At 40.5% G+C, this 20,780-nt stretch overlaps 2 protein-coding genes across 2 annotated transcripts; both read right to left on the reverse strand.

Moving 5' to 3' along the window:
• Window positions 1-1,541: 1,541 nt before the first annotated feature.
• On the reverse strand, window positions 1,542-8,406 carry TERB2 (telomere repeat binding bouquet formation protein 2). Its single transcript, XM_033167306.1, has 7 exons — window positions 8,318-8,406; window positions 7,272-7,353; window positions 6,284-6,423; window positions 5,919-5,980; window positions 4,661-4,734; window positions 3,247-3,335; window positions 1,542-1,704 (listed from the first exon to the last, which is right to left on the reverse strand). The coding sequence occupies exons 1-7, from the start codon at window positions 8,379-8,381 to the stop codon at window positions 1,559-1,561; spliced, it is 657 nt and encodes a 218-aa protein (XP_033023197.1). The 5' UTR covers window positions 8,382-8,406; the 3' UTR covers window positions 1,542-1,558.
• A 1,202-nt stretch (window positions 8,407-9,608) lies between these two features.
• TRIM69 (tripartite motif containing 69) lies at window positions 9,609-20,176 on the reverse strand. The gene is made up of 6 exons (XM_033167796.1): window positions 19,576-20,176; window positions 17,026-17,121; window positions 14,780-15,013; window positions 13,608-13,630; window positions 11,901-12,025; window positions 9,609-10,494 (listed from the first exon to the last, which is right to left on the reverse strand). Exons 1-6 carry the CDS (start codon window positions 20,068-20,070, stop codon window positions 9,950-9,952), a joined length of 1,518 nt encoding a protein of 505 aa, XP_033023687.1. The 5' UTR covers window positions 20,071-20,176; the 3' UTR covers window positions 9,609-9,949.
• Between the last annotated feature and the right edge of the window lie 604 nt (window positions 20,177-20,780).

Genomic DNA, 20,780 nt, shown 5'->3' on the forward strand with positions numbered 1-20,780 from the left:
ATTTTTAAAATACACATTAAGAGCAGTACAGAACACTCATTAAAATGATGGGCCACTTAAGAAAGTGGTGAACTTTAAACAAGGTTTGATTTGAATGTTTTAAAAGCTGCATAAGCCTGTCAACATTATATTAAAAATAAGACACCTGTTCAAGAGACACCTGAAAATCAAAAGTGAGGGTGCCTGCCACATCTCTGCTGGAAGAGTGTTCCACAGCATGGGACCATTTAGCAACACTAAATGCCCAACTTCTGGTTGAGGCTGGTCAGGCCTCTACAACACAAGGGACAACTAACAGCGCTTATCTCTGTTACCAGATTGAGATTTAAGGGTTCAGGTGGTCCTTAAGGTATCCTGGACCCAAGTTGTCCCAGGCTTTGTACAGTGACACAAGGGCCTTGAACCTGGCCCAGCTGCCTATGGGCATATGTTGCCATCTAAAGAGCACTACTTACTACCAAGACCATTAAGTCCAGAGTCTAAAATTCCCAGTGGGTAGCCTTTGACAAAGGAAGTTTTAGAACTGGGCTTCCCACTCCTATGAATCTGAAGAAAAACATGCATGTGTTCTACTTAACCAAAACTTTGCAGCTCAGAGTGGAAATACAGTTGAAACTCAGGCATACATAAAGCAAAGAGTTGTCAAACTGTAGTCTGCAGACCACTGGAAGTCCATGAACTGCATTCAGGTAATCTTCAGAAAGGCTAAACTAAAGCTGAATATCCATTCTTCATCCTGCTTTTGTTTTCTATGACTACAGAAATTGAGTCTGTTTTTGGTTTTTTACCTGGGGTAGATTTAGCAAATAGGCTAATGACAACCATGTAGACAGTGTGACAAACTTACATCCATGAGCAGCACTAATTCCACAGTAAACCTCAATCTGTAAGCACCATGTGGCAGTGGATCTACAGGATCTAAGACAGAGACCTTTTCCCAGGCCTAGTGAAAGGTGCCAAGGTGCAAACTTTTCACACTCTCTATGTAAAGGATGTGTTCGACTATCACATTTGGATGTGTTGTCGACTGCATATTTCTACCTCACAAGTTGTACCAGGAACGAGAACATAAGGGCCTGCTGGATCAGACCACTGGCCCATCTAGTCAACCAGCCTGTTCTCAAAGTGCTCAACCAGGTGCAAATGGGAAGCCTGAAAGCATGACCTAAGATTGGGCTGCTAAAACATATTGCCCTGCAATTCAGAATGCTTCTCCTTGTATTATAGATGACATTTGCAAGCAACCAAAGCAGCTTCATTGAAAAGTAGATACCCACATCTGTGCAGAAGTAGTAATATTGAAACCACTGCTATTTGGCTTAAGTAAGTTCTACTAATAGAACAGAAATCAAACCAAATTTTTGGTAGTTCTGAAATTATAAATTCTTTACAGAATTTAACTGTTCAAATTCTAAGGTATCATGCAGGACAAAACTTTCTAATGTAAACTTGGCAATCCTTTCAGGAGAAAATTCAGAATAAAGCACAACTGTCAAAATTAAGAATAAGGATCACAAGGAAGAATATTCAGAGGCAGGGTGTGTTTGTTAAATGTTACTTATAACTTCCGTTTTAATTTTGATTTTCGATCAGAGAAAATACTTGTTTCATTTGGAATACAGTATGCCAAGTAATCAGAGCAGCCAGGAATGAAATCCTGTATTTCTCCAAGGAATTTGTTCATCTCTTTAGCAGAAGGATAACCTGTGAAGTAAAGGTTAAAAGGTACACATTTTACAATCTCAATATTGTTTTTAAAAAACACAGAATGTAATGTTGCAAAACACAGAAAGAAATATTGGAAGGCCTTAAGCATCTCAATTACAAAGCATTTTTTTGTTGGCTGTGCTTACATGAATTTAAGGGGAACCCTTGTGTTTCCACTAATGAGACACAATTAGCAACTTGAAAGAAGGTGATTTAAACAGCACAGAGGAACAGGGAAAGAGTTTTTAAAAGCCTTCCACTAGCCCAACAATCCAATCCTACACACCCCTGCTCTTAAAATAATGAATTTTTCTGAGAGAGACAGAAAATTCAGGGATAACTCTCCAGTGCCATATTTCATTTTGTCCTGATCCCCATATGGGACAGCTGCATATTCTTGCATTGCAGGGGGTTGGACTAGATGATCTTGCAGGATCCCTTCCAATTCTACAGTTCTATGATCTGATGTCATAACCCAAGGACAGGAATATGAAGAGAGAGAGAGATCATTAATTTAAATTGTTTGGATTTGCATGAAGAAATGTAATATTATTTTGACTGCAACTTTTAAAAAAAAACCATTAAAACTGGATGAAAAGAATTGCTTTTGGATTGTAAATCCAATTTAATTTTAATATCTGAAATCAATAACAAATTCACTTCAGCCCTGTCAGAAACTGTTGGCAAAACAGATGAAATGAAATGAATTGAATCAGACTAACTAAACCCACACTTCACAGTTTAAAGGTACACTGAGATCCAGTCTTGTCACTAGAGATGGAGGTTGCCTCTGTGGCATGGAGTGCCTTTTACCAGAAATGTCCGGCTTGCCAGCTATGACCACTTCTGGACAGCAATAATCTGGCTAGAGTGATGGTTGGATTATTGCAATGTGAGTTATGTGAGACTGCCCTAGCAGGACGTTTGGAAGGCTCAGTTAGTAGAAAATGCAGCCACATTACACCAATTTAAAAAAGATTAATTCTTTGCCTTAGCTCCTGGGCCCAATTCAAGATGCTGAACTTTACCTAACTAAATTGAGACCTGAGTTCCTAAAGAAGTAGCTGTCACAAAGGACTCTGGTCTCCTGCCATTTCTCTAAGTCAGGCTGTCACATATCTCCTACCAGTTCTATTCAAATGCACTTAAGGGTGCATGCCTGTAGTGTAGTTTGTGGAGGGTGCTGGGAATTGTAGCTCTGTGAGCCATTAAGCACAGTTCTCATAATTCTTTGGGAGAAATAATGTCCTTTCACTTTGCTTTAAATGTATGGTGTGTACTGTGTACAGAGCCTGTGTCTCTAGGAAAACCACAGTTGTTTAACCAGGGGTTTAAATAGATTTTTTAAACTTATCTAACTGAGCAAGTTATAGTTTGCCATTCATTGATGAAGATCAGAGTAAAATTTGCTGCTTTTAATCTTTGTTTTGTGTTTTTACTGTTTTGGCTTTATGCTGTACAGTACTTAAAACTAAGGTCATGTGCATAATAGTGATAAATCTTAATAGTGAAAAATCCTAAACTATACTTTATTCTTACCTATCACCATATTGCTTGCTGGATAATCTTGTAGTGGAATATATGCCATCTTCACTGTTTCTACCGTCCCTGGGATTTGATTGTCTTCACTGTAATTTCAGACAGAAATTTTGCTATTATTTACACTTTCAAAAGCATTTTTTTACGACAATCAATATAACACCAGAGAAGTATTTTAATTCCAGATTATTATTTTTGTTTTCCATCATCTTGCTACTCAAGGTACAATAATCTGTGCACTGCCCCGAAGAAAGAGATTTACAAGAGCATAATTTTTAACTTGTGCTGCTTTGTATTATCTAGACCCAGCCTCCAGCTATGGTTCATCAGACATTTATATTAATGAAGCAAACAGGTTCAAACTGTTAAAAGGCATCCTCTCTTCATAAAGAATCTTGGAACTGTCAATTCCCTGGAATTACTTTGGTTGGGAGTCATGGGTGCTTCCATATGGGAGCTTACTACTGTGAACAGGTTGTGACTTCATATGGAACATAAACAAGAAGCACATAACTTCCCCAACGAATCCTGGGAACTGTGGTTTGTTAAGAGGACTTTGAATTGTAGCTCTGATGTAAACTGCAGTTCCTATGAATCTTTTGAGCAGTCAAATGCCAATATATATCACTGGTGTGCACAACCAGTGATATATTGTAAATGTGTTGCCAGAAACAGATTTTTTAACTTACAGGATTTCCCCCAGAATGGGAAAATCAAGATAAAGTGGGGGAGCATACAAGCTGGCATTTTTTATGTCAATAACATCTTGCAGACACGGAAAAACAAAAAACAACAAACCTGCATTCATGAGGAGCACTATTCCCAAAAACAAAATCTGTCCAGAAAACCATATGATAAAGTGGAATAAAACCAATATAACTGACTTCTAGCAGAGGCTGCCCTGTATGACTTCTAGTATGCACTGCCCTGAGACCTCCAGGCAGTATATAAATTCAATAAATAAATAAAATAATAGACCAAGGCAATGGAACAAGATGCATTAAGTACCCTTATGTAGACATCTTTTCTGGCTGTGGGAGCTCAGTTGGGCAGACTAACATTATTTGGTTCAAATTACTTCCCTTCTGTGAGGTCAGCTAATTAATGCTTTCATATTGGGTAGTATCCAAGCTCAACTTAGAGTAGACCCACTGAAATTAATAGGCTTAAGTTAATCATGTTGATTATTAACTCTGGATACAACTCAAAATCTGGGCATTGTTGATATAATTACTGTTGGTGGAGTGGTAATTATATTGGACATTTACAATAAAAAAAATAAGAATTGAGAACTAGCTGTGAGAACTGACTTTAGCTAATCCGCACTGTCACTGAACACATGCCACCACCAGTGTATTTTAGCTACTGCATAAAACTACAGACATCCAACAATATCATCTGATACAAAATATACCTTTTCTCCAACCCTCTCTTCGCCTTTATCTCTTCTTCCATCCTGTGGCACTTTACTTCAACAGGTTGACTGGGCTGTGGATATATTTTAAAAATGGCCATAGCTGAAACTGGGCACAGGACTCAATGTAGCAATGCAGTTTTATAAAAGAGATGGGAATTGGCTCCAAAAATATTCATGGTATTATTAATTATTGCCACCAATCCATGCATTATTCAGTGCTGAGCTACATAATACTGGAGTCAAACTCAGTCTTTCACTTCTGTGTAGGAGAGTCATTGGTACTGAGTTTTTTCCTCCTATGGACAAGACTCACATCCTTATTAGGCAATTAGCATGGAGGTGGATGGGTGGGAACAGAGAAAGAAATGGGCAGAAGGAGAGAGAGTATGGCAGAGAGAGTAAAGCAGAGGGAGGGGTAAGCATGCAGAGAGATAAGCTGTGGAGGCTGGTCAATTGGAGAGAATGGGGCACTGCCCCACCAACCTCAGCCAGGCCTCATCTGCCTGCCTTCCAACTTAATGTCAGGGCTGCCCTTATAGAAGTCAGCAGGGAGGAGGATGGGGACAAAACTAGCAGTGATTGTCCATCTGCCATTGGTTCTGGCTACACCTCTGGCCTCCCTGCCTTTTGTCCCACCAGCTCCAAGGGTCATCAGCATAGGAGCTAACTCCTAGGGGTTGTTGGGGCTTCAGCCCCCACAATAAAATATTTGAGGGGGCTGGGTCCCCACAAGGTTGATGGGCATTCCCATTCAAATGGTATGTGTGATCAATTATTCAGAGTGGGGTTTATCCAGGCCCCCACAATATTTTATTCAAGTTAGCACCCCTGGTCATCAGCTTCACTGGAGACAGGCAAAGGGAGGGGCAGATAGAGACAGGCAGAGAAGCACAGAGGGAAAGACAGGCAGCTCTAAAGGAAGGAAGGAAACTACATACCAAGTTCATGCTTTCAGCAAATTTCAGTTATTTCATTTTGGAGTACTATTCCATACTGTACATACAAATGTTGTATGTCAGGCTTCCTCAACCTTGGTCCTCTAGATGTTTTTGGCCTACAACTCCCATGATCCCTAGCTAGCAGGACCAGTGGTCAGGGATGATGGGAATTGTAGTCTCAAAACATCTGGAGGGCTGAGGTTGAGGAAACCTGCTGTATGTGAAACTCTAAAATAAAAAAGTTACAGACCAAAACAGATAACTAAATTAAAATTAAAAACATGTAATGTACACTGTACATTCGATATTCTTCTTACCTGCAACTTCAGAGGGTTGGAAATCTGCTCCCATATAAAGCTGCCATTTTTTTTCCTAATTTCTGTAGGGATTGCAAAAAGAAAGAGAATCAGGCTTTCAGTACATCTTTATCAGATGATGCAATGTAATGGCCATCACTCACTAACAATGTTTGCTGCTGAAGTACTTCAAGGACGCATTTTAGTCAGGCAAAAGCATTTGAGGCAGGTGCTCAGCTGGGTTGGTGAGAGATGTGTGGCCTGGTGAGGGTGCCAAGGGTTGGACAGAGAAAACTGCTTTTCACTCCCCATGCCCAAGGTTTCCATCCCTGTCTTAAATAACAAGTGTAATACTGAAATGGGGAAAAATACTTGTGCCCACACACCTTGCTGCAAGCAGGCAGGTAGAAGGAGGAAGTGTCCTAATGCTGTTGAGTTTTTTGTTTCAGAGTTGACACATGCCGTAAGATAGGAAGAATGAAAAACAGTGACTCTGTCTTCTAGATAATCGAAGCTCTGGTGTATTCTAGAGGAAGAGGAAGGGGGTTACAGAAATGAATATGAAGCATCCAAACAATTGTTTTAATTACAGCTTTCAAGGAGGGTGAATCCCTCCAAAGATCAACCAAGGTAGAGGATGTGGTGGCATCCATAAATGGAATTAATTAGTTTGTTTGTTGCTATATTTTTTTACCACCCCAAGGGAGTGCTGCTAGGATATTTTGCCTCGGCAGCAAAATGCCTTAGATCAGGGAGTTCCCAAACTGTGGTGTGGTGACCACCAGTGGCCCATAAGCTTCATTCAGGTGTTCTGCAGACCGTATGTGGATTTGTGGTTGGAGACGGCACATCCAGCACATTAAATATTCATATTGAGTTTTAATTGCATTTGTATTGTTTATTTTCCACATTGTATTTAATAGTGTTCCAATTTGAAGACAATGGAATTCAAATTCTAATACTATAAAATACAATAAAACGATATAGTATCTAGCACAGGCAGCACATGACAATTGCTACAGCAACCCAGAAAAATCATTAAGTGATCCACTAAGAGCATCAGCAATTTTCATGTGCTCGAAGGGGGGGGGGAGAGTTTGGGAACCACAGCCTTACATCATCTCCATTCTCAGGTATATAGGCAATATAATCCACAATATATACATATCCTCCATCCCCCAGCTATTAAATATCTGTGAGATACTTCTTGCATTTCCAATACAGAAGGATATTTTAAAGCTGATTTACATCCCAACACTTCTCCTTCCAGAAATTAGGCAGTAGAAGCAGAAGCTTCCAGTGTACAATGCCCAGACTTCAGACCATGTATGGTATTGATAAAGACTGAGCTATAAAGCCACCTACAAAATATACCTTTTTGTGTCAGGGTGGGAAGCATCACTGCTGAACAGATAATCAGCATCGTCCTGGTTTGTGATCACTCCTTCTTCAGCAACTGCAGAAAAATGCCACAAGGGAATAATCTTTCTTCTTCAAAATATACTTACTCTTTGAAATACGGGTTTTGAAATTTGCAAACATGTATTCCTTGCATTGAACTGTTGTTGTTTACTAATTCTTTATTAAACTTTTTTGAAGATGAAAATTAAAAATGAAGCAAATCAGAATTAAGGGGTGAGTTGTTAGCATAACAGGCTTGAGGCAGCTTAATAACGAAACATAAAGGTATTCTTAATACTTTCTCCTTTATGTTATCCTTACAGGAATTTCTTTACAGGGTGTTTCTTTGCAGTGTCCAAGGTGAAGAGATAACTCAAAAGGTTCATAGTTTATACTGAGGGTTGTGGGGCAGACATTACTCTTTACACTGGTATAGTCTCTCTTGCCTCCTTGCTAGGAGGGGAGGGAACTCCATTGCAACAGAAAAAAATAAAGATCTGCCTTGCTTTTTCGGCCTCCTGCTTCCATCCATTATTCTCTGACCGATTATAGACTTAGGGACTTTTGCTGCACAACTTAGGGAGTTGTCCAGCAAAAGCCAAGCACCCCTATTTTTTCTATACCAATACAGGTAGATAGATAGATAGATAGATGTTTGCTGTGCTGGAGCTCTCTGTCCCTTCAAAACTAGCTGCTCCCACCAACCCCTCTCGATCCCATCTCCCATAGGAGCCAAAATAAAATATTTGAGAGGGCTGCTCCTTCCCCCAAAACAGTTGATGGACATTGTCATTTCAAATGATGTTAGTGCTCCGTAACATGGGATCGATTTTGCAAGTCAGGGCTTACTTGCCCCCCCCCCAAACAAAAAAACCCATTTTATTCAATTTGGCACCCCTGCCAACTCCCTGCCCTCAGTGAAAACATAAAGTTTGACTTTCAGCCTCAACCTTCTCCTCAGGCTGAGGGATATAAAATCTCCCACTTTTCTTCCCCAGAGTGTCGTTATTTCCCCTCACCCCAAAGGCCACGGAGCTCATGGCTGACGCTTTGAGAAAACCAGGCGCTGCAGCCCCTGAACATCCTGTTGTGAAGTAAAGGGTGCCCCTGACAGGCCTCCACTTTCCCGCCTTTTTCTTTTTTGATACAGTGAAACCGAAATCCTGCGGAGGAAAGGAGTGAGGAATATGTCTCCACTCACTTTCCACAATTACATTTGACCAATTTGTTTACACATTTTCCACAGTGTATTGCACACAAACGAGAGAACCCACAAAAAAAACCATGCTTTTCCTCACAGGAATTCATGGCGTTTTGCACACAGAGGGTGTCCCAGGCAGTCTCCCCACCCCACCCCAATATAGGCTATTTTGATGCTACTGACTGTCCAGCAATCCTGTCAGAATTCAAATCTATCAGTTAATCGTGAACAAGGCCAAATCTAGGTTTTGAAGGCCTGTGCGCAAAGTGTCGTGCTAGGCCATTGCTAGGCCCCTACCCTGTTGGTGGGCCTTGCTGGAACTGCCCAGCTATGGCAGGTTGCAATAGTGTGAAAGAGGATTTCTGATATATTTCAGCTGCTACTGCCCGTCTTGGTAGCATAAAGGGCAATAAAATGGGAAGCTTACTTGAAAACATCTTACAACATGGGGTCATAGTGAAATTAGGGACTTGATTTTCCATCGACAGTTATGTACATCTATCACAATAAGGGATGGATGAATCTGCCAGTTTTCCCAGTTTCTCATTTTTCCAATCCTACATTCAGTTTTCCACATTTTCGCAGGAAATCGCAAAAAATGTTTTGGTTTTTTTATTTTAAAAAATCCTTATAGAAATTGATCAGCATTTTTGTGTGACTTTCTCCTAAAAAATAGGACCCTTCAACCCCAGCTAGCACTGCAGTAGGGTAGTGTAATGAGTGCAAAACCTATGTAAAGCCAGATAATAATGGTCTACAGACATAAACATTTACCCTTTATTAAGACTATTATTTGAACTTTATTCAAGAGCCCAGCGTCACACTGTGAAATTGAAATGAGTATTCTTTTTATTGGATTTCATCAAACAAATACAAAAGGACACACCGAAACATTTTTGTTGGGGAACAAGTTTTACCCCAGAGTTATTACTGGTACTTATTAACCTTTACTTCTGCTCCCTGCCATTTCGAAGCTAAATATTTTTCTAATAAATATACATGTGGACAATTTTATACATGTGCTAAACTTGTGCTACATTGTGAACTCAAGTGGATTTAATTTTTTAAAATAATAATATAATTTTTTTCATTTTGGGGGGAAAATATATAATTAATCTCTCCTTACAATTAGGAGTGATTAGTGTAAGAATTCTGTAGGCCTCAACTGCGATGCCACTTTTACGGGCCTACATGGGATCCTGCTAACTTTTCAGCCATGGCAGGGCTGGGTAGCAGAATTGAAGCTGGACCACAGGAAGGGCCAGGGTAGCTACCAGAGCAGGTCCCAATGATAGGGCCAGAGTTAAGTCCCAAAAGAAGTCCAGGGGCACCTGCTGTCCCCTTTCATTGACAATGGGATCTTAGCACCAGATCATGCGAGTTGTCTGCATCTAATAGCTCAGGGTGAAAGAGATCTATTTTACACATGGTGCTCCTTCTCACCCTGCATCTATAAGTGAAAAGCAACAAGTCTCAGAGGCTCACTGTTTTGTCCTGCGTCATTCAGACATGGACAAAGGTATGGGTAGAGTTTCTCTGCGAAATTGTCCATGAAAGTGTAGATGTGAGACATATTGTCTGCATTATAAAAGGATACCTGACCACCATCATAATCCAAGAACACCCCAATTCTAGTGGGAATTTTGGTCAGGGCCAGAGTTTTTGATTCCATGTCTATAGCTTTAAACTCATTCTTATTCCTTAGCTTTATAAGCCAGTGACCCTCTTTGGGTGACAGTGGGTAGTTCCCTTTACGGTTAATGCTCTCTCTCACGACCCCCAAGGTCCATTTGGTCTTGTTCCATGTCTCCACTTCCCAGTAGTGTCTCCCAGCGGTGAACCCTTCAGACGCCAGGACAGAAACGCTGCAGTCAAATCTCTCTGGAATGTCCGGCAAAACTAGCTTTGTGTCAGTATGTCTCACGCAGGTCAACTTGTCAGAGAGAACCAAGTTTGGATGTGCTGTTTTGGGGTCCAGAGTCAGGAAGGAAATGTCTGGTGGGATCAAGAAAAACATGACTATTGTAGCATTGGAGACTTTTAAGGACAATCGTGAAAGTGTAAAAACAACCAATAAAGAAGGCCCTACTGTTATGCAAAATTTTGTGTTATGCAAAAAAAAAATATTCCTCAATATATGATATTCTCTTTATTGAACCAGCTAAGGTCTGAATTCAACAGCTTTGCTGAAGCTAAGCAAGTCTGGGTTTGACAAACGTTGAGTTTGGAAACCACTAAAAATTCTAGTTACTGGTAGGTAGCCGTGTTGGTCTGCCATAGTCAAAACAAAATAAAAAAAAAAATCCTTCCAGTAGCATCTTAGAGACCAACTAACTTAGTTCTTGGTATGAACTTTCATGTGCATGCACACTTCTTCAGATAAGAATTCTGTTTAGGCTGTCTTAAGTTCCATAGTGGAAGAAAAATGAGATATAAATACATGGAAAAATTAAGAAAACTTTTTTCTAGATGTAAAGATATGCAAGCTATTCATGAAAACCTGCATTCCCTGTCCCAACAAAAAAGTAATACAATGTCATATTAAATTTTGTCACTTTCATTTTAAAGTTTGCAGTCCAAATGCCACTTAACTCGCTAGTGCTGAACAGCAGTATCTTCAGCTACAACACCTTTTAGTGTCTATTTATAGACTGTAGGCATTGAATAACTAGATATCTCCAATATTGCTGAAGGAAATAGTTGGATATTTGTGTAATGGTTGTTGAGAAATGTTTTTGGGAATGTTGTAAATTGGATTTTCAGAAACTTGTTGATGAATGAATAGAGCATTCCATTCACCTCTAATTACTGAAAAGTTGTTTCAGCATCTACAGGTATATGTAGTAATGAAGTAGAGATTTAAAATGGAGATTAATTCAGCAAAAATTGATGTTCCGTGTATATTGGACAACACGACACTTTTAGAGAAAGGAATTTGCTAGTTCAGGCAGATGCTGGTGATGTAAAACTAAAAACCTCTTTGAGGTATAATCTTTTAGGTTAGAAATTATTGTTCATGTTAACTTTGTTTTGAAGAAACTGATTTGTAGATGTTTGCACTCTCTTAAATTATATTCCTGTGTTGTGGGGGACTAACAGGAGACAACAAAAAAAGATCCTGCAAGCCCTTATTGTGGTGAGAAAGAGGAATCAGAACACTTATGTGAAGCTCAGTGACTGCCTGTCTTTTCCCTTAAACCATTTTACAGCACGGTCCTATACAGATTTATAGTGCCTTTCCTGCCTTTGACCACAACGCAGCGCCAAATTTTCTAATGCCTTGCTGCAGTATCTTTGAACTACTCAGAAGTTAGTTCAGTGGGGCTTACTCCCATGTGTGTACAGAGCTGCAGCTTTAGTTTGATTTAAAGATGAGTAAGTGGTACAGGACACAGCTTTACCTGGGCTGAGGATGGATTTCATTTCCTTCCATACAGCATAATGTATGGGCCCTTTGTAGTCCCCTGCATTCAGAGTTCCAATCACTAGTTCACCCAGAGATGAATTTTCCGTTTTCTGTTCCATCCTGCACAAATCATGAAGTCACATTCCAGTTAGCAGGAAGTGATACTGCCTGAAAAAAAATGTTCTATAAACAACCATTATAGTGGTTCACATATCAAAACAAATCTTAACATTGCTTAGCCAAAGACCATCAAAGCATTAAAAAGTACAATGACAATGTGGGGTGCACTGCTCAAAATATACTTAAAACATGTTTGTATAAGATAATGCATTACTATATTCAGTATTGTTGACAGTGATTAAAAACTGTAAGAGGCATTCCAGAAATGGCTACAATAGGACCCTATAAACGAATAACAATAATTGTGCAGCAGTAGTTGGAGCAAGGGACAAACGGAAAGATACTGTAAATTTTCAGCAGCATGCACTAGTATGCTTCATGTTCACATTAAGCCTTAATTTAACCTGAAGATACATTTGTGACCAATTAAAATATAAGTTCACTATGTTTCTCATTTTCTTAATATTAAAGTCAGTTCTCCACATTTCTATAGCAATTTAATATTCTGTCCTTCCCACCCCGCCCCCTAAAAAAGTTCTTTAAAATTTGCCGGGATTTTTGGGTGCATTTCTCCTACTAAGCACACATTTGTATGCAGTTTTGACAACTGTACACATTTTTGCAATTAATGTCCCCTAATATAATGCTATTTTGCACGTTATTTTAACTAAAATGTACGTTTAAATCATAGCTGTCAACTTTTCCCTTTTCCTGCGAGTAATCCTATTCGAAATAAGGGAATTTCCCTTAAAAAAGGGAAAAGTTGACAGCTATGGTTTAATTTGGATGCAGAACTGCATTGAAAAAATCAGAGTAGTGCAAATTTTGACTGCTAGCTGTGTTTCAGTTCAGAAACTGTTTCATAAAATGTGAAATACTGAGGTAGTTTCTCCTCAAAATGCAAACAAAATCAAATTGTTCTTCCATCCCTACACTCTGACATATGCCAGCAGAAGAGAAGGGCACACTTGAGTCCAAGGCCCGTGCTACCTCATTCCTGTAATACTAAATTATGCTACAGGCGACTCTCAACTTATGTGATGCTTACGTTCCGGAGATAGCACACAATGCAAAAATCGAGTATAGTCAAAAGACATTGGGTGCGATGGTGGGGGAAATTGCCAAAGGTTTCCCCCCAAAACAGCACTCACTTTCTACCCGCTAGGTGTGTGTGTGCCTGGAACCCAAGCTTCAATATTCACAAGTTAAACAGGCGTAAGTTACGAGTTACCTGTATAACGTTATGTTTGAACCAAGCACTACTCTTCTGTAATATGAAATATCACCCTTAATTACATATGGCGAAACTTACAATATTTAGCCCTATTTAGCTACAGTATTTAGTATCCATAGAAGATACTGTACCAAGAACCAAGGTATCAAGAATGCATAGCCTGGTCCCCTGGAGAATATCCTGCCACTGGCATACGTGCCAACTTTCAAGGGCATGGCTAGTATACTCCACCCTATCACTCTCACATTTGGTTCCCACACCTACAGGTAAATAAGGCTTGTCCCCTGACTGATTAAAGAAAGCCTGCCTTACTGTTTCGATAACACTTGCTCACAGACTCACACTTACTTTTCCATGAAAGCTTTTATTCCCTGTCAGAGGAAAGGAGAGAGAGGGAAAAAACAGTTATTTACTAGTGGTCTTTGGGACACACTTTCAGCATACCATGTGGAACCTAGCAGACCCAAGCAGGACAGGTGGTTCATTGCACCAGAAACCAATCGATGCCCCTCACAGTCTGCCTGTCTCCTCTTCCAGAAGGTGTTTCTTTTCTCACAGATGTTCATGGTGATCTAAAAAGCTGCTTTCACCAAACCTCTCTGCGAGGCTATAAAAAACATACTGTTGCTGCTGTATCCCAGATTCCTTTCTTCCGTTTTCAGCTTCCATTACTAAAGGGGCAAAACAACTCTATGTGGGGACAGGGAGGAAGGAAAGCAGTAGATTAACTGCCGCATCCTAAATCCTACCAGCCAACTAGGGTAAATAGCAGGTGCATTTTCTCCTAAATCTTTGCTATCTCAACTCCAGGCTAGCGTAGGTGTTAAGGCCCGAGTCTCAAAGCCTTCTTTCTGGCGGCAGGCATCATGGGGTAGTGAATTGGCACACACACACACACACACACACACACACACAGACACACACACACACACTCAAGGCCACTGCTCACCTCATTATTAGCTTGGCTGACTGGCTTCCCGTGTCACCACCATGTAAAGGTAAAAGTAAAGGAAGCCCTGACCGTTGGGTCCAGCCACGGATGACTCTGGGGTTGCGGCGCACATCTCGCACTATATGCCGAGGGAGCCAGTGTTTGTCCGCAAATAGCTTCCAAGTCATGTGGCCAGCATGACTAAGTCGCTTCTGGCAAACCAGAGCAGCGCACGGAAACGCCGGGCCCAAATACAATTTGTGCTTTAGCTCATAGAAATTTAGTGTTTCTTCCTGTGCCACAAAGGGCTGGACATTTTGCACCTCCCTGGTCAGGACATTCAGAGCTTAAGTGATGCAGTCAAGGGGAAACACAGGGTAATGCAACTCGGGGGCTTTTTTTCAGAGCAGCAGTAATGGCATCATTTCCTGGAGCTGGAAAACTGCCTTTTTTCGTTAACATACAGTGTTCCTTATTACTATGGTCTGTTTCCTTATACTAAGCATGCAGTGACTGGACTAGAAATCTCTGAAATAACCCATGGACAATATCCCAAACAATGTTGTACGGTTAAGTCCAAATTCCTTACTTTCAGGAAGCCAGCAGAATTCTGCTGGTACAGACGGGCCTGGATGCAGACCAGGGTATCCTTAGCGCTCTGTGTTTGGTCTTGGAGTTTGTTTAGATTTGCCTCCATTTCTTGGAGGAGAATTTCACCCTCTTCTTTTAACTGATTGATGTACATTTTCTCCTTGCCATGAAGAAACTGGTGCAGTTTTAGAAATTCCAAGGAAATATGGTACTGAAATTGCAATCTGTTCTCCTGGAAAAAATAATAATTTATCAGACAAAGCAAAGGGTGCTCTAGTAGCTGATATAAATATTTTTATAAATAAATAAGATTTATTTTTTAAAAAAGAAAACAGTCGTCTATTACTGCTTTGTAATATTTCAGTGACCCGTTTGCAGTATTAAGACCCCATCTGGAAGCACACAATTGTATTAAAATAGCAACATTATTGTTGGAGGGATTGTCTAGATTTTCTTTTCCCATTTAATAATAGGCAATCAAGAGCAAATTCAAAGTGCATCATGTTGCAACTCCAGACAAGCTTACTTTTTATATCAGGGGTTGGCAGACTTCAGGCATGTCAAATTTATTTTATTTATTTATTAATAAAACCACAAGATCTGTCAACCAGACCTTGTGCAAAAGCTGTATAGTTAGAATTAAAGAACAAGGTATCTCTGAGTACATCCTGATATTAGAATTTGTTTTCAGTACCAGAACTGAACAGAGCTCACCGACCTTTCAGACAAAAGTTAGCTTGGGCTGTGTACACATGACTAGATTAAAACATAGTTGGGGCATTTCCCCTCCATTGTGTTTCAAATTGCATTTGCACACGATTGATAATTATAATAATGGTGATGGTGATAATTTCATTACATATGGCTCGACGTGTTTCTAAGTAGCCTGGTGTCTGTTCACACCATTGGGTGGAGAGAAGATGCAGGCGTCTTGATATTGTTCAAATAAGATTGAAGCTGCTTGGGGGGGGGGGTGCATCAAAACACAGAATTTCTCAAGAAACTACAGAACAGATGTGGATTGTGACTAACAGCATGTGTACATGGTTTCACAAACCAGTGGTGGGAGCACATTGAATTCAGAGTAAACTGAAGTGTGTGCACAGCATTCTAGTTAGCTTCCTTCATTCAAGTGATTTAATGTAGGTATGGAAAACACTGTGTACACACAGCAGTTTAAAGTGGATTCAGTGCATTCCATGTGTGCCTGTTTTCCACACAATGTTATCCTTATCCAAGGGGCAGCCTATACTTTCCGTCCTTATAATTTGAACTTTCCTGAACTATGGATAAAGCAGTGAAGCGGAAGGGTGGAATTCAATATAAAATCTAATATTACCCAATTGTGGATGTACTGCAGTTCATTTTGTGGATGGATGGCTGAGTGGGCCATTTTTACATGTATGGTGACATTTTTCTTGGTCCCATCTATTTCCACAAACGACTATGTCCAATGGTGAGGCACTCCTTAATGGCCTACTACTGGTGTGACTAGGCTCACGTGTACATTTTAAAAAATTGCATAGCCTTCAACATTTCTCCGAAGAAAATAGGTACGTCTCATTCCATAGTGATAATTTTACTATTTATACATCATACATCTTACTGGGTTGCCCCAGCCACTCTGGGTGGCTTTCAACATATATTAAAACAAAATGAAACATTAACCATTTTATTAAAAAAAAACCTTCCCTATATAGAATTGCCTGCAGACAGCTTGGGGGTTGGATAATTCCATACCCTCCAACATTTCTCCAGTGAAAATAGGGGCATCCTAAGGAAAAGCAGGACATTCCGTGATCAAATCAGTTACCGGGACAGCTTCTCTAAATCAAGGAAGTCCCTGTTAAATAGGGACACGGAGGATCTGAAATTGTTTGCGTCTTTTGTGCAAGTCTGGTATATCTGATGACTTGTACCTCAAAAATAAAACATAGGTCATGCACAGGTAAAAAAAAAATGTGAAGGCATGCCCACTATGGTCCTCAGGCTTCCAAAACTCTGGGAGGGTTGGGAAGTGTTAACTGAGAGAACACAGAAGCTCATAATGCAAACACACCTCATCAGACACCACCCACAAGTGCGAATGGGAAGCATTGAGAAAGAAATCAATTGAAAGAGCTCATGTGTGGACAAACATGCACCAAAGCTACAAGGAGACCCACATGCACATTAACACTCTGGTGTATATAGACAAAGTAATTTTGATGCTGCTATTCTTAAATGCACATTAATGCTACTCACTTTATGACTAGAAATCTTCTCCTCCTGAGCATTTTTCAACATCTCGAGTTTCATCATGATGGACCTGAGCTGCATTCTCATCATGAGCAGTTTTTCCTGGAGGGGGGTGGGAATAATTCTATAATTCACAGAATAATTCTATAATTATTTAAAAAAATCAGTAATTCTATATCCAAGGAAGGTGATCAGTCCCATTTAAGTTTGTCAGCCACATTACCAGAGTTGCATGAAACTTTTCAGGTGGTGGTCACTGCATTTCACATATTTCACAAGCATATTAATATATAGATAGGCACAGTGCTTTTTTCCCTTAAAAATATGTTTGGGGATACTCTCTTTTTTCTACTAATATTGAAATACTACCCCTCAATGAGGCCAAACTTAGATTCACAAAAGGTTTAGTGGTACCCCTGCATCCCCCCAGAAAAAAACCCTGGATAGGCATATAAACACATGCTTCCTATAACTCTCTGCAACATGCAAGGAGTCCATGGCAGAGGCAGGCATTCCTTGGCAGATGAGTTAATCTGGAAAAGTGTTACTTAGTAGAGCTAGAAATTTAGAAAATCACTGGCAGAATGCAAGCTGTTATGTAGGCACGATCTCTGTTCTTTTTGAGCTGTGCCAACCAGGAAGTATCTTTGCTTCATGGCTGAGGTTCTTTGATGTAATAGTAATGCCATCTGCAACTAAAACAACTTAAATCACAATACTAAGTAAGCCAACTTCCAAGTACTGTAAATATACCGGTATGCACAGGATTGGGCAAGATCTGCATTTCCCATCTTCAAGCACTAGAGGGCAACTTTAACTCACATGTCATCCATTCACCCCCACAGAAAAAATTGAACTGAAGTCCTAGAAAGTCATAGAACCATATGGAGGGGAAGAATCACAGGAAGGGACCACAAGGGCCATCTAGTCCAACCCCCTGCAATGCAGGAATATTTTCCCCCAATGTGGGAACTCGAACCCACAACTTCTTCAAGTGTTGTGATACAGTTCTACAACCCAAAATGGTGGAAAAACATGTGTGCATATATGGGGAAAGCATAGACAAAAATTAGTCAAAATAGCATACAAAAATGCATGGCATTAAAGAAAATTGGTTGCAAAAATACATATACTAGACAAAAAATGTGTGTATCAGGAGAAATGTGCACTGAAAGGCTGATGAAAATTCATTGCAAACTGATGCGGATATATGGCAAATTAAATTTGCAACTGGAATAATCAAATTTGACAGATTCATCCACATATAAAAAAGAGGAGAAATTCTTTTTAGAAATATTTTAAAATAGAAAACAGAATAGAAAAAATACTTTTAAAATGTTTTCTGACACAGATGCTGTTTTGCTCATCATCAGGACTGACATGGGTGCTACCCAACATGTGTTTGTGATACTCTGCACTACTCTCCACACGGCAGCCACCGTTGCAGTTGATACATCATGAGTGGCAATAGGCTGTCCTGGGTACATAGAATTTTCCTTCTGCACAAAATGCAACCACGAGAAAAGAGGTCTATGAAGCAACTAATCTGTGCCACATGTGTGTGATAAAGCTTTTTGTTTGTTTTTTGGTAAGGCTCTAAACTGCATCCAGTTAGCAGAAAAGTGTATTTGAGCTAGAGGCCTGCTTACTGAATGGAAACATTTTAAAGTGTTTGTACAGGATAATCTCCATCCATTTTTAAAACATCCAACCAGCCAGAAGGTTGTGGGGGGGGAGCAGGTGGCCCAAAAACTGGATCTTTTGAGCTGGGTCCCCGATTTCCTGACCCTCCCACCTTAAAAAAAACAACCAAAACTTTTAAAACAATGTTTATAGGGCAGCTGAGCATGCTGCAAAGCAAAGTGCTGGTGGGACATCCTCAACCACCCAACTTCATTTCCCCAGAGGAACACTATACAGTACATGAATGCAAATTTGTGTCACAGGCAGCTACTTTTAAGTCCTTACCAATGCCCAGCTAGCTTTAAAACATATATACACACCTTTTATTTCAACGGACCTGATAAGTAGGTACTTAGGTGTTTCCCTTTGAAACCAGCATAGTTTTAAAAAGCCTGGGTTGTATTTAGCTAAGGGCTTGTCCACACTTACCTTTCCTCCACTCTTTCCAGGTAGGGGCACATCCACTTTAAAACTCGGTGTCGAGCACCTCTTCTTCTTCTTCTTTTGTTCCTGAGATTTCCCCTCAAAACCAGCTCATTAAAGCTGAATCAGAGCAAATGGCAATCTGCAGAAAACCTAAATTGCCATTTGCTCCAACTGAGCGCCAAAGCGCAGGTTTTCAGAGGGAAACAAAAACAAAAACACTTGACACAGAGCTTTAAAGCACAGAACAGTGCGTGGGGCAAAAAGGTAAGTGCAAATCAGCCCAGAGCCCTACTCCAAGTAGACCCACTGAAATTGAGAAATCTAAGTTGGTAGTGTCCATTAACTCCAGTGGGCCTGCTCTGAGTAGGACTAGCATTGAATACTGCCACTTGAGTTTGGCTGGATCATTTCCCATATGTTTTGATCCGGCCTTGGTAAGATGGTTACCGTATAAATCTGCACAGCATCTGGGATAAGGAGAAACTGGGTGCTTTGTTCTTTGGGATGCTGAGCTTCTCGGCAGCTGAAGCAGGCCAGCTTTTCTTGCGGCTTCCAGTAGAGGGTGTATGGCTCACTGTGTTCTATGCACTTCTGTTGCTGGCACCCCACATGAAAGGTCTTAATCCTTTCCGCCATTTTCTCCAGTGTTTTGTTTACTATGAACTTCCGCTCTGGGACGCTCGCGTGGCATTGTGGACAGAAGACTCCCTTTTTCCCCCATACTGACTCTAGACAATTTTTGCAGAAGTTATGGCCACAGGGCAGAATGACAGGCTCCTTAAACAGCTCTAGACATATACCACAGGATAACTCCTTGGTGAAATCATCTGCATGTATCTCCCAAGAGGTTTCAGAAGAACTGGCGCCGGCAGGTTGGGCTTCTTTTTCAGTTGTGGTAGTAAATGAGGTAGTTGAAGGGTTTTTGCTTGCGGGTGTGGACATTATAGCAGAAAGAAATGCCCTAAGGCAGCAGTCAAGATAGGGCCATCCTGTCAGATGAAAAAGGAGTTAAATGAGCTTATCATAAAGCATAATAATCAAGGCTGGGTGGCAGTTGTGTGAGGACTAGCAAAACTCTACTCAATGTGAGAGCTTTCAGTAGAGTCTTCCCTCCCAGGGCAATATCATTGCTTTTTGTTCACCATTTGTTACCCAATTAACTCCAAGTTACTTAAAGCAGAAGAAAAAAGACAACTCCTATAGCAGCCACAGGAAGCTTTTGGCCATACTAATAACAAACAATATTGTCTTAGTCGATCAAAAGCCTGGGGGGAAATATAAGTCTTTAAATGATGCTGAAAAGATGTCAACAAAGGTACCCAGGCAGACTTGGCTGGGAAGCACATAGCATCAATAGGGAGTCACAACTGAAAATACCCCTTCCTTGTCACCACTACCAAAGCCTCCCTCAGAGGGGGTCCCTGGAGAAGAGCCTCAGAGGATGGTCTAAGGCAGGCATAGGCAAACTCAGCCCTCCATATGTTTTGAGACTACAATTCCCATCATCCCTTACCACTGGTCCTGTTAGGGATGAGGGGAGTTGTAGTCCCAAAACATCTGGAGGGCCTAGTTTGCCTATGCCTGGTCTAAAGGTCCAGGTAGGTTCTAGATTATATCGCGGTCCTGAGCCATAAAGAGCTTTCAAGGTCAAA

The sequence above is a fragment of the Lacerta agilis genome, chromosome 13, assembly GCF_009819535.1.
Source record: "Lacerta agilis isolate rLacAgi1 chromosome 13, rLacAgi1.pri, whole genome shotgun sequence".
Lineage (NCBI taxonomy): Eukaryota > Metazoa > Chordata > Lepidosauria > Squamata > Lacertidae > Lacerta > Lacerta agilis.